The 16,636-nt window shown below is 41.6% G+C and overlaps 1 protein-coding gene across 1 annotated transcript in view; it reads right to left on the bottom strand.

Moving 5' to 3' along the window:
• The window catches only part of ANXA10 (annexin A10), a 72,239-nt gene extending 58,741 nt beyond the window's left edge, over positions 1 to 13,498 (bottom strand). Inside the window, exon 1 of the mRNA XM_061132441.1 lies at positions 13,228 to 13,498. Within this exon, the coding sequence (XP_060988424.1) occupies positions 13,228 to 13,245 (18 nt within the window). The 5' untranslated portion in view covers positions 13,246 to 13,498. The remainder of the gene's footprint in view (positions 1 to 13,227) is intronic.
• Positions 13,499 to 16,636: the final 3,138 nt, after the last annotated feature.

The raw sequence follows: 16,636 nt of genomic DNA, 5'->3' as shown, positions 1-16,636 counted from the left end.
TGGAAGGACTGATGCTGAAGCTGAAACTCTAATACTTTGGCCACCTCATGCGAAGGGTTGACTCATTGGAAAAGACCCTGATGCAGGGAGGGACTGGGGGTAGGAGAAGAAGGTGACGACAGAGGATGAGATGGCTGGATGGCATCACTGACTCGATGAACTTGAGTTTGAGTAAACTCCAGGAGTTGGTGATGGACAGGGAGGCCTGGCATGCTGTGATTCATGGGGTCACAAAGGGTCGGATACGACTGAGCGACTGAACTGAACTGAACTTAGTAGGTGATTGCAGCCATGAAATTAAATGACAATTGCTCCTTGGAAGAAAAGCTATGACAAACCTAGACAACTTATTAAAAAGAAGAGACATCATTTTGCCTACCAAGGTCCATGTAGTCAAAGCTATGGTTTTCCAGTAGTCTTGTATGGATGTGAGAGTTGGACCATAAAGAAGGCTGAGTGCTGAAGAATTGATGCTTTTGAACTGTGGTGGTGGAGAGGACTTTTTCAAGTCCTTTGGACAGCTAGGAGGTCCAACCAGTCAATCCTGAAGGAAATCAATCCTGAATATTCATTGGAAGGACTGATGCTGAAGCTGAAGCTTCAATACTTTGGCCACCTAATACGAAGAACTGACTCATTGAAAAAGACCCTGATGCTGGGAAAGATTGAAGGCAGGAGGAGAAGGGGGCGGCAGAGGATTAAATGGTTGGATGGCATCACTGACTCAATGGACTTGAGTTTGAGCAAACACTGGAGATAGTGAAGGACAGGGAAGCCTGGCGTGCTGCAGAACATGGGGTCACAAACACGACTTAATGAGTGAACAACAACAACTCATAGTAACATAAAGGCAAAAGTGCCCAATCTAAGAAAATCCAGTGCAGCAATATGTAAAAACAATAAGTAGCATGACCAAGTAAGGATTATTCCAAGAATGCAAGGCTGATTTGATGTTCAAAAATCAATCAGTTTATTTTATTATACCAGACATCAAAGGAACTAAAATAGCTGAAACAGATTTGAAAAAGAAAAACATAATTAGAGGAATAATGCTGATTTAAAAGAACAGCATGTATACTATCTATGGTGAAACAGATCACCAGCCCAGGTGGGATGCATGAGACAAGTGCTCAGGCCTGGTGCACTGGGAAGACCCAGAGGAATCGGGTGGAGAGGGAGGTGGGAGGGGGGATCGAGATGGGGAATACATGTAAATCTATGGTTGATTCATATCAATGTATGACAAAACCCACTGAAATGTTGTGAAGTAATTAGCCTCCAACTAATAAAAAAAAAAAAAAAGAATTATTATGAAGTCACAGTAAGAATGAGACTGTGACCTTGGCTAATGTTCTAGAAAAAAGATGAATGGAACAGAATAGAGAATGAAGCAACAGATCCACATAGATACAGACAAATAATCTTGAGTAAGTTGTAAAAGCAATTCAATGGAGAAAGAATAGTTTTCCCAAGAAATGGGCCTATAGAAAGTGAACATCCATATGCTAAAAATTTAAGCTTGACTTATACCTCCCATCTTATACAAAAATTAACCCCTACTTTATCTTAGATCTAAATAGAAATGTTAAGTGTGTGAAATATCTGGAAGAAAATATAGAAGAAAATCTGCATGACCTTGGGTTAGTCAAAAGTTTTTAGTCACGACAACAAAAATGTCATCTATAAAAACAAAAAGATAAATTGAACTTTGTCAAAATTGAAAACTTGCTCTGTGAAAAATGTTAAAAAATGAAGACAGGGAATTCCCTGGTTGTTCAGTGGTTAGGACTCCATGCTTCCGTTGCAGGGAGCATGGGTTTGAAGCCTGGTTGGGGACCTAAGATTCCACAAGCCATGTGGTTTGGTGAAGGAAGAAAAGGACAAGTCGCAGAATGGGAGAAAATATTTGTAAATCATTCCATGATGCATCAGTGGTAAAGAATCCCCAAGCAGTACAGGAGGCCTGGGTTCAATCCCTGGGTTGGCAAGATCCCCTGGAGAAGGGACTGGCTACCCACTCCAGTGTTCTTGCCTGGAGAATCCCATGGACAGAGGAGCCTGGTGGGCTACAGTCTATGGGATCACAAGAAGTCAGCACAACTGAGCGACTAACACTTAAAGATACTAAGAGATAAGCAGACACATTTTCAATGAAGGTACGGTAAATAAGTATATGAAAAAAGATTGACATCCTTTACATTAAAAAGTTCAATGTAAAACTACAGTGAGATATTGCTGCATACGTTGCTGGGTGGAAGGCAAACTGTGGGCCAGCGAGGAATGACAGCTGGGCAGTTTCTTATAAAGTTTAAACACAGTCTTACCATACAGCCCGATGATCTCAATCCTAGGTATTTGTCTAAAAGCAATGGAACCCTATCTTTATTCAGAAACCTTAATTTAAGTGTTCTTAGAAGCTTTATTTGTAATTGCTGAAAGTTGGAAACAAGCCAGATGTCCTTCAAACTGAACAGATAAACAGGCTGCAGAACACCCTTCAATACTGCTTTTCAGTCATAAAACGACAACCTGTGACTAATTCAACAAATTGGATACATGTTAAATGCATTCCACTAAGTGAAAGAAGCAAAATCCAAAATGTTTTGTAGTCTGTGATTCCATTTATGTGAAAATCTGGAAAAAGTAGAACTAGAGTAATGGTAAATAGGCCAGGGTTTGTCAGGGTTTGAGGGCTGGGGTCTTTGTTGACTCCTGACCGTAAGTGTGTATAGTGTTTGAGGTGATGGAAGTGTCTATAAGGAAATATATTGGATCCATAACTCAAAACTCTTACAACTGTGTACTGCAAAGAACATATTTTACCACACATGAAGTTAACAAAATCAGCTAGGGCGGAGAGGAACCTGACAGGGAACACAGATGGTAGCAAAGCTGTTTAAACTGCAGGTGAACCTTGTAACCACAGTCCAGTGGATTGGGAGAAAGAGTGAGCCCTAAGGAACTTGAGAAAATAGTGTTTGACCGGAAACTGACACTCAGGATGAAAGGACCCCAGGTAGTCTCCTCTTCCTGGCAGTTTCGCATGCGTTAAACTGCATGGACATGTGTTTGCATGCGTGTGTGCTCAGTTGCTCAATCATGTCCAACTCTTTGCAAGCCCATGGACTGTAGCCCGCCAAGCTTCTCTGTTCGTGGGATCCTCCAGGCCAGAATACTGGAGTGGATGGCCATTTCCTTCACCAGGGGATCTTCCTGACCCAGGGATCGAAGCTGCATCTCCCGGATTGCAGGCAGATTGTTTCCTCTGAGCCACCAGGGAAGTCCTCATGTGCATGTGCAATAGAGTTAAAGAAATGAGCTTGTGCAATTTAGGTAGTTTCAGTTATAAATAATGGAGAAGCTAACATGTAGAGCCTGAGTTAGATCGAATGTATCAATATGAAGACAGAAGATAGATAGCTAGAGAGAGAACAGTCACCATAGGTAACTGTACTGTGAGCCAGCTGTGTGGACAGGGAGGTGCCTGCAAAATCTGTTAGCATTCCTCTCTGCCCCTCTGTCTCTGCTGGACCAGCTAACACGTGTTTACCAAACACGTGCTTTTCCGTCTCCATGTGAATTGCCTTTCCTCCTCTGAGGTCCCAACCCCCTACCCCCAGCATCCTCTTTGTCTTTAGCTGAGATGTGGTTTAAGCTGAGGGTCTCAGCCATTTTGGTGAGAGACTCAGTTTTCTTGGGCCTCTCCCATGTATACATGCTTTTCAACTTTGGTGTGATTTTCTCCTGTTCATCTGTCTCATGCCCATTTAATTCTTACACCAGCCAGAAGAACCTAGACAGATGGAAAATTGCTTCCTCCCTGACAGGGTTATTATTTGTACTTATTTTGGCCTGTAAAATCTAAAGTAACATTTTCTAAAACCATTTCCAGTCTCTGAAGCATTCAAATTACTCGAAATCAGTATTATATATGAGAGAAAGACCAAGCTCACTAAGGGAGGCGGTCAGAAGTCACTGACCTCCTCTTGAAGGAGAACTTGACACATCCCTGTGTGGTTTACCCTACGGTGTCTGGAATGTGTCTGAAATGACACAGAGAAGAACTGCAGCGACTGAGTCTCCAGGAGCTTTTGTAGGTCATTACATTGTTGTAGGTTCAGTTGTGACCTTGGCTGCACCAAAAATTCCCACTTCAAAACCAGTAATTCATGTGTCATTGAGGGTTCATAAATCTGACCCATCTTTGCTTTGAAGGGACTACTGTACTCACTGTGAATATTTGCCTTTTTAAAATATGAGCTACATGCTTGATTAAACACACAGCAGCCGGTACACAGGTGATGAAGGGTACACAGGTGTGTGACCCAAGTACAGGGCCTCTATCTTTATGCACCCTTGTTGGTTTTTTTATTTACCCTTTAAAACAATGACATTTTGAGACTGGCAACTAAATGAAAGCTTAGTAGAATGTATATGTATATTCAGTACCTCTAAAGAATTGAACAATAATTCAAGCAGATTACTTTTATAGTGATGACAAGAACAGGAGTCATCCAACTCTAAAATACAATAGGATTCATATATTTTTTAAACCATAACTAATACACATTTCTTAGAACAATATGTCTACTGGGATTAATGTGCTTTTTTTATAACTTGAAAAAATATTTCTTCCATGCTTTTAATCCTTCTCACTTAAAAATTAAATAGCACTAACGCCATGAAATTAAAAGACACTCCTTGGAAGGGAAGTTATGACCAACCTAGACAGCGTATTAAAAAGCAGAGACATTACTTTGCCAACAAAGGTCTGTCCAGTCAAGGCTATGGTTTTTCCAGTGGTCATGTGTGGATGTGAGAGTTGGACTGTGAAGGGATCTGAGTGCCGAAAAATTGATGCTTTTGAAGTGTAGTGTTGGAGAAGACTCTTGAGAGTCCCTTGGACTGCAAGGAGATCCAACCTGTCCATCCTAAAGGAGATCAGCCCTGAATATTCATTGGAAGGACTGATGCTGAAGCTGAAACTCCAATACTCTGGCCACCTCATGTGAAGAGTTGACTCATTGGAAAAGACCCTGATGCTGGGAGGGATTGGGGGCAGGAGGAGAAGGGGACAATAGAGGATGAGATGGCTAGATGGTATCACTGACTCGATGAACTTGAGTTTGAGTAAACTCCGGGAATTGGTGATGGACAGGGAGGCCTGGTGTGCTGTGATTCATGGGGTCACAGAGAGTCAGACACGACTAAGCGACTGAACTGAAGGTTGTAATTGATAAACAGAATGATAAAATACATTGATATCTTGTTACTTTATTACAGATTGCCACAAAATAAACTGAAAAGGTAATCCAGAGTGGCCTATGAGTGAAAATGATTCCCACTTTCTCTCTAACAGGACCATATAACACACAGTGTCGTATGTACAATAGCCTAGAATCACTGTTTTGTACATCATACGTGTCATGGTCTATTAGCATTTTATTTTCCTGGTTCCTTCAAGTGTAGTTATCAGAATGTCTGAAGGTTATATACATCAAAGTATAATTTAGAAAGACTGTATTCACAACTCTGCACAGTGATAATGAGACAGGAAGGGTGTAGGGCATAACCTTTGAAGGAATGACATAGCCCAAAGACATGACGTAAACTGGTTAGACCCAAATAGGTATACAATGGCGGATGGGTTGACCTCCACTCGACCTTGAGCCTCAGTACGCACGCACTGGAATACACCAGCAAGCTGAGTGACACACCCCAGGCACCATGACCCCAAGGTCAGAAAGTGGGCAGTGACCCAATTCCTGGAAATCACAGCCCCTTCCCCCAAAATAACTGGAATACTCCTCCCACTCATTAGCCTATGAAATTTCCCACTGCTATAAAAACTGACTCCCCATGCCCAGGGGCCTGCTCTTGCCTCCTGAGATGACCCACACGCTGTCTATGGAGTGTGTATCTCTGAGTAAACCTTCTTTACATGACTGAGCACAGACACACACACACACACACACACACACACACACACACACACACACAGCACCATCGCTCACTCTTGAATTCTTTCCTGCTCTAAGCCAAGAAGCCACACTTGGCGGCCGTCCCAGGTACTCGGACGTGACCCACTCTCTTTCCTGTGTCAATAAGACGGGATGCTGACAAAGAAGATGAGTCTTAAGAAGCAGTCTTTTCTACTCCTTGGATGAGAAAGGCATGTCCACAGGCTATAAGCAGACAATTGTCTTGAAGACAATTCCAGAGAGGCTAAAGGAGGGAGATTGATGATGTGAACTCTGAAATACATTTAAAAAATTCCCGTAATCTTTTTGCTTTTGATGAACGATTATAAGAAGTTTGCACTGATAGCAGAAATTAGTGGTAGGTGGAGGGCTGGGCGTTGGTCTACAGGCAGTGCTACAGCAGTGCAGTATCAGCAGGTAACGCCCTCTGAACCGTCTATCTGCTTTCCCCACTTCCTGTTATCTTGGGAATGCATGATTCATTAGAGTAACCATAAGTCTCATTGCTCAGTCGTCACTGCTTCAGAATTTAATCTCGAGACTTAACAAAAGAAGTATAGTTTTTGAAAGTGATTTGTGATAAACTGATGACGTCCTTGTACTGTTTGTTAAGTGGGTTGATTAATTAGAAAACATAAAATTATCATCAATCATATTTTTCTTGTTCCTTGGGTTTTACAACTCCTAGTGCTAATTTACATTTGCAGTTGGTTCTGGCTTTGCCCTGATGCTATGGAAATGAGCACTGTGTGTTAATGAGAGTAGACGTATAATGTCAAAATATCTTTCCTGATAATTTGCAGTCACCTGGAAACCTTGAGCATTTACAAGAAGTCAGCATATCCAGAGAGGTATGTGAGAAAGGTGTCTTATCTTCCACGGACCCTGTAGTCTGTACACGGTAAGCACTTTGGAAAATGAAAATGATACTACAACATGAAACCGGGTTTCATCCTTGCTGTCACGGTGAATAATAACTTGTAGACCAAGAGCAGAAGCTTGTTCCCATGCTCCTCTTTAACGTTTTTACCTCCTCCTCTGTCACTCACTCCCGAATGATGGTGGACCCTACACCATCATCAGTGGAATTTGCCAGCAGTGGAATTCGTGTTTTTGACAGTTGTACTCACTGCTGTGCCCCCAGGACCCAGAAGTTAGAGCAGAGAGAGAAGCGGGAGCCCAGGGAGGAGGCAGCTGCAGGAAGCCATCAGGTAACGGTGCTGCTGGTGTGGGCGGCCGGCTGCAGAGGAACAGCGAGAGGGGTCGTGTAGTGAGCACTGTGAGTGTGGAGCCTACAGGTTCTGCTGGTGGATCGTTGTGAGGTGTGAGGGAGACCGAGGGGCTTCCCAGGTGGCTCAGTGCTGAAGAATCCGCCTGCAGTGCCGGAGACTCAGGTTTGGTCTCTGGTCGGGAAGATCCCCTGGAGAAGGAAATGGCAACCCACTCCAGTGTTCTTGGTTGGAGAATCCCATGGGTAGAGCAGGCTGGTGGGCAACAGTCCATGGGGTCACAGTGAGTCGGACATGACTGAGTACACACAGGCTCATGAGAATCAGAGGAGGCAGGAGTAACTCTGATTTTCAAGGTTTTACCTTTCTTTCCCTCTGACCTAAACCAAGGATGGAGCAAGTTTTCACTTCCTGAGTAGACACCTGCTTATATGAATCTGGGATTCAGGCAGAGGTGCTGAGTTAAGATGTACATTCCAAGAAGGCTCTGTGTGTAGATTGTAATTGAAACCAGTAGATTGGATGCTATGACCGAAGGAGTGGCTATAAGTAGGAAAGAGAGAAGGTCAAGGATTTAGCCCTGGGGCTTTCCCTGGCAAAGAGTCTGAGTTAGACCTCACCCATATGTCTGCAAGAGAAGGCAGAGAACAGGGTATAGGTCAGGTCATGGAGGTCACTGCCAACCTCCACAGGACCCTGCTGGTGGAGGGGGTGGGCGACAGCCCAGGTAGGATGGAGCCAGGGAGATTCAGAGGCGAGGAGCTGGATAACACAAGTACAATACACTTTGGAGGACTTGTGCCATGAAAAGCAGAGTTTGCAATAACTGGAGAAGGAAGTGGGATTGTGAAAAACTCTTTAGCATGGTAGAAGCTATTTACAGATAAAGAGAATTTATTGATATAAGAGAATATATTTCTATTTCCACCCATGGAGCTTTTGCTGGTATTCAAATTTGCTCATAAATGTTATGAATATATGAATATACATACATGTGTGTGTGTCTATGTGCATGAGCGCATTAGTAATGGTGCAGACTTAACCTCCTCTCTAGAAGCCGTGTGCTAGGATATTGAGAGCCAGGGCTTCTGCATTAGTTGGGTTCAAACTCTGGCACAGCTACTTAATAAAGCTGCTAATAAGAGTTCGCTTTCCCAGGTGTGTTTGTGCTCCAGGTCTTCTCAGAGCTTTACCTGCCAAGTAACCCTCGAGAGACTCATATAATACAGGGGCTATTATTCCGCTTAGTCATGTCCAACTCTTTGCGATCCCATTGACTGCAGTCACGGGATTCTGTCCTCTGTCCACGGGATTCTCCAGGCAAGAATACTGAAGGCGGTTGCCATGGCGTCCTCCAGGAGATCTTCCTGATCCAAGGAACGAATCCACATCTCTTATGTCTAATCTGTATTAGCAGGTGGGTTCTTCACCACTTGCACCACCTTGGAAGCCCATATCACCCATCTCACAGGTAGGAAAATTGAGATGCAGAAAGCTTAAGTAAGGGCTCCCCAGGTGATGCTCAGTGGTAAAGAACCCGCCTGCCAAAACAGGAGATGCGGGTTCAGTCCCTGGGTGGGGAAGATCCCCTGGAGCAACCGACTCTAGTATTCTTGCCTGGGAAGTCCCATGAACAGAGAAGCCTGGCGGGCTACAGTTCATGGGGTCGAAAAGAGTCGGACACGACTGAGTGACTAAACAACAACAAAGCTTGGGTAAATGGTCCTCAGCACAGAGCCTTGGAGGTGAAGCTGGCCCCGAGTGCTTGCGCAGTTATGTTTGCCCTGCTCTCACAATAAAGCAATCCACAGCTGTTAAAGGAGTTTTGAAATATTATTAGCAATATGCTTATATATGACTACAAGGAAAACGTGACTGCATCAAATTTTCCAGCCCAGTATGTATGAGTTCCACAGAAGCTTCAGTTGCAGTGGAGGCCCTCACCGACATGAGTCATGAGTCTTGTTAAATCCTAGCATGTCAAGTTCAGACAATGCAGTCCTGTGATAGTACAATGCAATCGCAGTACGAATAACCTTTTCTTATTATTTGTTCAGTGAGTCATGCTGTAGATAAGCTATCAAAATCACATTTCTAGCTTGGAATGTTTCTCTCAGGAACCCTTTTCTATAGGAAAAATCTGCTTTTAAAATGATCTTGCCTTTGAATCAACTGTACTCCAATAAAAATTTTTTTAAAAAGATCTTGTCCCTCCCAGCTTCTGCCCCCAGGGGAGGGAGGCCTTCTCAGCCTGCAGGCCCTCCGGGATTGAAAGCCCGGACTTGCTTCTGATTTACTGCCTGTCTGCCCTCCTCACCTCCATTCACACACAAGCAGCCGTGCATTTAATTCATGCTGCTGTTATTCAGTCCTCAGTCATGTCCAACTGTTTTTGACCCCATGGACTGTCACCGTCCAGGCTTCCCTGTCCATGGGATTTCCCAGGCAAGAACACTGACGTGGGTTGCCATTTCCTCCTCCAGGGGATCTTCTCCACCCAGGGATCCAACTCAAGTTTGTGCCTCCCGCCTTGACAGGTGGATTCTTTAATACTGAGCCTTGTTTCGTGTTAGTTGGACTGAAATGCAGAATGCCTGGTTGCCCATTCTAGACGTTAGCTCAGCTGCTGTTGTCAGACTGTTCTCAGGCCATTCTGGAAGCAAAGCTATGAGTAACAGCATCTCTGTGAAAATACTGCTGCTAATTTCTACTCTCAATTGGACTGACAAAGGGTCTGCTCTTTCCTTCATAACATAACCTCTAATTATGTAGGATAATCACACTTAGGGGCTTCCCTGGTAACCCAGCTGGTAAAGAATCCGCCTGCAGTGCAGGAGCCTGGGTAGGGAAGATCCCCTGGAGGAGGGCATAGCAACCCACTCCAGTATTCTTGCCTGGAGAATCCCACGGACAGAGGGGCCTGGATGGCCACAGTCCATGGGGTGCAGAGAGTCGGACACGACTGAGCGACTAACACACAGCAGTCACACTTAGATCTGTTTAACCTCTAACTGGGACGGATACAGTTTTGGAGTTACATTCTGTTTCACCACTTCCTGCCTTTTCATTCCTGGAAAAATTATTTAACTTCTCTAAGCCTCAGTATATTCATATGGAAACTGGTAGATAAAATTTTCCTTGAAGGTTGTGAAACCTAAAAACAATATATTTAAAACCACTGAGCAGAATGTCTGGAGACTCCAAGAAGAATGGAAGGACCTTTGCATGTCCAGGAGTATTCTTGTAAAAAGATTCACAGTGACTGTCCCATCAGACAAGGCATGCAAAGCTCCTGCTGTTTATCACAGACTCAGGAAATTTTAATAGTGATAACTTCTCTCTGTGTAAAATAAAATGTAAATTCAGGTATGGAATGTGGGCTCGACATATATTGCTTCTAATCTTCCTATGACTAACTTTTTTCAGAGTCAGTAAATGTGGTAGAAATAGGAAAGTTGTCAAAAGGAAAGGAAAAGGACTAAAATTTCCTTTGAGGCAAAAAGGAAGAGTGTTACCAAATAAAGGAGTCTATAATAAATAAAATGCTACTGTACAAAATGATGGAGGAGGAAATGATAACCCAATCCACTGTTCTTGGCTTGGAAATCCCGTGGAGAGAGGAGCCTGGTGGGCTACAGTCCATGGAGTCACAGAAGAGTCAGACGACTAGTGACTGAGCACGCATACGAAAAGGGGAATCAGTTGATGGCAAAACAGGACCGAAACAGCCCACAGTTTTGGTGGAAGAATCAGGGCGATGTACGTGGAAGAGACAGTGCTCTTCTGTGGATGAGAGCTTGAGTTACAGTGTCAGAGAGAGCCTTGGTTTAGATACTGATTTGGGCAGGTTTTTGGTAATGCTCTGCAGTGAAATTTCTTCCACTCCAAGAGACATGTTATGATACCATCTTCCTGACGGGTGATTTATATCTGGCTAGGTAGTAAATCAAAACAATTCCAGGCTTGCCAAGTCATTTCATTAAATCTTGCTTTTGACAGTTTTAAAGTCAAGCACACCTGTAAAATACTTACAGGAAGGTGAATTTACCTTCTTGATGTAATTAATCCACTTGAATTACTTTAATCCCTGAGGGTCATCTAACTCCAAAATTCTGGAAAGCAATTTTCAAGGAGTGCATATGCTTCTTTCCTATAGAAATACAACTGCTTTACTCTAATTCTTGCCTCTTGCTTGATTTCTGGTTAAATTTCTGTTTTGTAACTGATATAACGCTTTATTTTGGTGGCCCTAAAGATAGTCATGTGTTTATACCAAGGGGGTGAATTCAGGTGTCATTCAGTCAGAGCTGCTGAGAAGAAGGTTCACTCAATAATTTAACTTTAATTTAAACTTAATAGTTTGACAAGCAACCCAGTCAGTAATTATCTCCCCTATGACTTGAGGACTTTGGCTTGTTATGCAAAAGCCTGTCTTTAGCTGAAGGACACACACCCAGAATGGAGATTAAACAGGTGAACTTGACTTCATATATTGGCCTCTTTAATATTCAATTCTTCCCAGTTAGCCCATAAATCTTAAGGATATATATATATATAACTGGATTTATAAATATAAATCCTAAAGAATATAAATATTAAAATATAATGACATTATTATGTAAAACCATTTAGCATCAAAATTTTGAGATAATTATAAAACCTAATGTTTATCTCTGAAATAGATGATCAGAACACTTTAAATGAAAGTTTAAGTCTGCTGAAATCCAACTCTTTAATCTCTGATATTCTTCTTTATCTATAGAAGCATGGCAAACTGTTGTATTTCTTTAAAAGCTTGTTATCATTGGTAACTTTGAGTAGTCTCTGAAATGTAATTTAAATATTCTATGAATATATCTTTTGATAGATTGACATGTAAATGTTAATATAAAACCATATGCACCACACAGAATATAGTTTTAATTACTTCCAAATAATTGTACTTGAATGAACAAAAAGGGAGAAATTTTCCATTCATCCACATACAATTATTTGAAAGTAATAATTGGGAGAAAACAACTTCTTTTACAAATTAAATCATTTACTGTGCTAGTCTAAATTAAGTAACAACTTCTGTTTCTATAGTAGAATGTAACTGCCTTACAATTAATAAGATGATAAAGGAAGTTTCAACTGCAAATAAGATCCTGAAATCTCAAGATAAAATTAAGATTCATGAACCAACAGTGATGGAAAGTAGCTACTTTTTAGGTCCCATTCAATATTTAATTTGAAAAACAATATAAGTAAATAAAAATTTCTAGGGATTAATACCTTGTAAATGGGTAAATAACATCATTTTTGTGCCAAAGTTTTACCAAATAGGTGTTTTCTTTTCTTGCATAAAATTTTTGCACTAAAAATAAAAGGCTTCTGGAAAGAATTTTTAATGATACAGATTTTTAGAAAATCCTTAACAAATGTATATATGATTTCCAAGGCTGTGTGAAATGGATATCTTTTCAAATGATGTACATTTAAATAACTCAGTGTCTCTATGGGCTCTTCCAAAGTTCATGGACTGTTAGAGCAATTGGATCAAAGTGACTCAGACAAGGAAAAAAATAAAATGACTAAACTAAGTCTTACGTTTGTTTAAATTCAAAATAATTGTTAAAAAATAAAGTGTATTTTCTGAACATACCATAGATTTTAAATAAAAATTAGCAATCAGGTTTACTTTTGGTATCTTATAGAGAGAAGTAAGTATGGAGACAAAAATAGCTTATTACTACTTCAGCTAGAATTCTGAGTCAGGTGACTTTAGAAAGTAGGGATCACTGAATTGCCTCTAGAGAATAATATATTATTTCAAAATTAGCATGAATTTGATATTTAATAACACAAACTTTGTTTAATAGTTACATTGAACACCTACTCATTAAAACTTTAATGAAGATAAATTAAAACACCAATATTTCTTATTGAAAATGCCAAGTACCACAAATGAAATTTTGTAAACAAGGTTCACATCTCAAAAAACTGTAAAGTTTTATGAAAATAGCCATTATACTCACATAGTCTCCGCAAAACATTTTGATGATAGTGTTTAACTTCAGGGCAGATCAGAAGGTGTTTAGTGTGTGGTCAGTTGAAAGGCTTGTTTCACCGTGTCCCTAGAAAGAACTGAAGTTCACTGTTCAATCCAATTTAAGTATGTCCACTGTCCACTTTGGTTTCTCAAGCAAGAAAACACAGGGTCAGTTATGGACAAGCATTTATTAATATACTGAGCCACCAGTCACAGGCAGAATTAATGCACAAAACAAACAGAACCAGTAGCCTAACCCCTGGCTCTGTGTTGATTTAAGAAACATTAATTATCGAACCAATCAAAGCAGTGTAATCTTTTGAGAAAGCTGGTGACTTATGGAAAGTGGGTTGATTAACCACATAGTTAATGATTTATTTTCTGCTTTGTTGTTTTTAACACTCAGACTTTTTCAGTTCCTCCAGCCTCTAGCTTCATGCTTCACATGGCTAGGTTTTATATGCATCTATACCATTCACTTGGAGAAGGAAATGGCAACCTGCTCCAGTATTCTTCCCTGGAAAATCCCGTGGATGGAGGAGCCTGACAGGCTATGGTCAATGGGGTCGCAAAGAGTTCCACACGACTGAGCGACTAACACACATACCATTCACTAAATATATTAAACTGTTATGTATCTTATGTTACAAAATAGTTTATTTAGGAAAGAAATGATTACCCAACAGGAGAAGTTTTGGAGAAATCATATACGTGCACCATCATTTGTACACTTGGGCTTCCCTCATAGCTCGGTTGGTGAAGAATCCGCTTGCAATGCAGGAGACCCTGGTTTGATTCCTGGTTTGGGAAGATCTGCTGGAGAAGGGATAGGCTACCCAATCTGGTATTCTTGGGCTTCTCTGGTGGCTCAGCTAGTAAAGAATCTGCCTGCAATGTGGGAGACCTGGGTTCGATCCCTGGAGAAGAGAAAGGCTACCCACTACAGAATTCTGGCCTGGAGAATTCTATGTATGTATGACCATGGGGTCACAAAGAGTCACACACGACTGAGTGACTTTCACTTTCATTTGTACACTTTCCTATGTATATACATTATTTTAGGATTTAGCCTTATTACATTTTGAGGAAACATTTTAAAGACAACTTCAAAGTCCAACATATTGTTAGGAAATATCTGTAAGCATATGTTTCATACATTATTTCCCCAAAATCACAAAATAAATATGTATTATAGCATTTTACTGCTACTTGCCACTTAGTGAACAATCCAGTGTTCATTTGTTGTTGTTGTGGGTCAGTCACCAAGTCCTGTCTGGCTCTTTGAGACCCCATGAACTGCAGGCTTCCCTGTCCCTTGCCATCTCCTGGAGTTTACCCGAGTTCATGTACGTTGCATTGGTGATACCATCCAACCATCTCATCCGCTGTCGCCCCCCTTCTCCTTCTGCCTTCAATTTTTCCTGGCATCAGGATCTTTTCTAATGAGTCAGCTCTTCCCATCAGGTGGCACACGTGTTGGAGCTTCAGTATTTCCGATGAATATTCAGGGCTGATTTCCTTTAGGATTGACTGGTTTGATATCCTTGCTGTCAAAGGGACTCTCCAGAGTCTTCTCCAGCACCACAGTTCAAAAGCATCAATTTTTCAGTGCTCAACTTTCTTTATGGTCCAACTCTCACATCTGTACATGACTACTGGAAAGACCATAGCTTTTTTTTTTTTTTTCCCATTTTAGAATTTTTTTTTCCCTTTATTTATTTATTTATTTTTCCAGTGGGTTTTGTCATACATTGATATGAATCAGCCATAGATTTACACGTATTCCCCATCCCGATCCCCCTCCCACCTCCCTCTCCACCCGATTCCTCTGGGTCTTCCCAGTGCACCAGGCCCGAGCACTTGTCTCATGCATAGCCACTATGGAAAATAGTGTGGAGATTTCTTAAAAAACTGGAAATAGAACTGCCATATGACCCAGCAATCCCACTTCTGGGCATACACACTGAGGAAACCAGATCTGAAAGAGACACATGTACCCCAATGTTCATCGCAGCACTGTTTATAATAGCCAGGACATGGAAGCAACCTAGATGCCCATCAACAGGTGAATGGATAAGGAAGCTGTGGTACATATACACCATGGAATATTACTCAGCCATTAAAAAGAATTCATTTGAACCAGTTCTAATGAGATGGAAGACCATAGCTTTGACTAGTTGGACCTTTGTCGGCAAAGTGACGTCTTTGCTCTTTAAGACACTGTCTAGGTTTGTTAACAGCTTTCCTGCCAAGAAGCAACTGTCTTCTAATTTCTTGGCTGCAGTCACCAGCGGCAGTGATTTTAAAGCCAAAGAAGAGGAAATCTGTTATTGTTTCCACCTTTCCCCCTTCTATTTGCCATTAAGTGATGGGACCAGATGCCATGATCTTAGTTTTTTAAATAATGATTTAATATTAATTTAATTTAATATTTAATTTAAAAATTTAATAATAATAAGCCGGCTTTTTCACTCTCCTCCACCCTCATCAATAAGCTCTTTAGTTCCTCTTCACTTTCTGCCATTAGAGTAGTATCATACACATATCTGAGGTTGTTGATATTTCTCCCAGCAATCTTGTTTCCAGCTTGTAACTCATCCAGCCTGGCATTTCACATGATGTACTTAACATCTAAGTTAAGTAAACAGGGTGGCAGTAAACATCCTTGGAATACTCCTTTCTCAACCTGAACTGGTCAGTTGTTCCATACAAGGTTCTAACTGTTGTTTCTTGACCTGCATACAGGGTTCTCAGGAGACAGATAAGATGGTCTGGTATTCCCATCTCTTTAAGAACTTTCCACAGTTTGTTGTGATCCATGCAGTCAAAGGCTTTAGTGTAGTCAGTGAAGCAGAGGTAAATGTTTTTCTGGAATTCCCTTGCTGTCCCTTGATACCATAGTTTTCTTCTGCTGATTTGCATCATTGTAGCTATGGGGGTTGAGAAGATCAGCAATCAAACAGCCACAAATTCAGGTCTGAAAGCCTCACATTCACACTTTTTTTTTCATGGCAGAAATTGCTTTATAATGTTTTGTTGGTTTTAGAACAACGCGAATCACTGATAATTATATATACGCCCTCCCGCTGGAGCCTCCCTCCCACCCCCACACCCGCCCTGCTGGGTCATCACGGAGCGTGGGGCGGAGCTCCCTGCGCCCACAGCAGCTTCCCACTCGCTGTCTCACACACGGCTGTGTGTACCTGTCAGTGCGACCTCCCAGCCTGCCCCACCCTCTCCTTCCTCCCCCGCATCCACAAGTCTGCTCTCCACTAGGCTCATCAGGACCATTCTTCTAGATTCTCTACATATGCTTTAGTATTCCCAGGTGGCTCAGAATCTGCCTGCCAATGTTAGAGACCAAGTGTTTGTGATTCCTGGGTCAGGAAGATACC

The sequence above is a fragment of the Dama dama genome, chromosome 29 (assembly GCF_033118175.1).
Source record: "Dama dama isolate Ldn47 chromosome 29, ASM3311817v1, whole genome shotgun sequence".
In the NCBI taxonomy this organism is placed as follows: Eukaryota; Metazoa; Chordata; class Mammalia; order Artiodactyla; family Cervidae; genus Dama; species Dama dama.
Note: the sequence above shows the minus strand (reverse complement) of the source record. Positions and strands in the feature narration are given on the sequence as shown.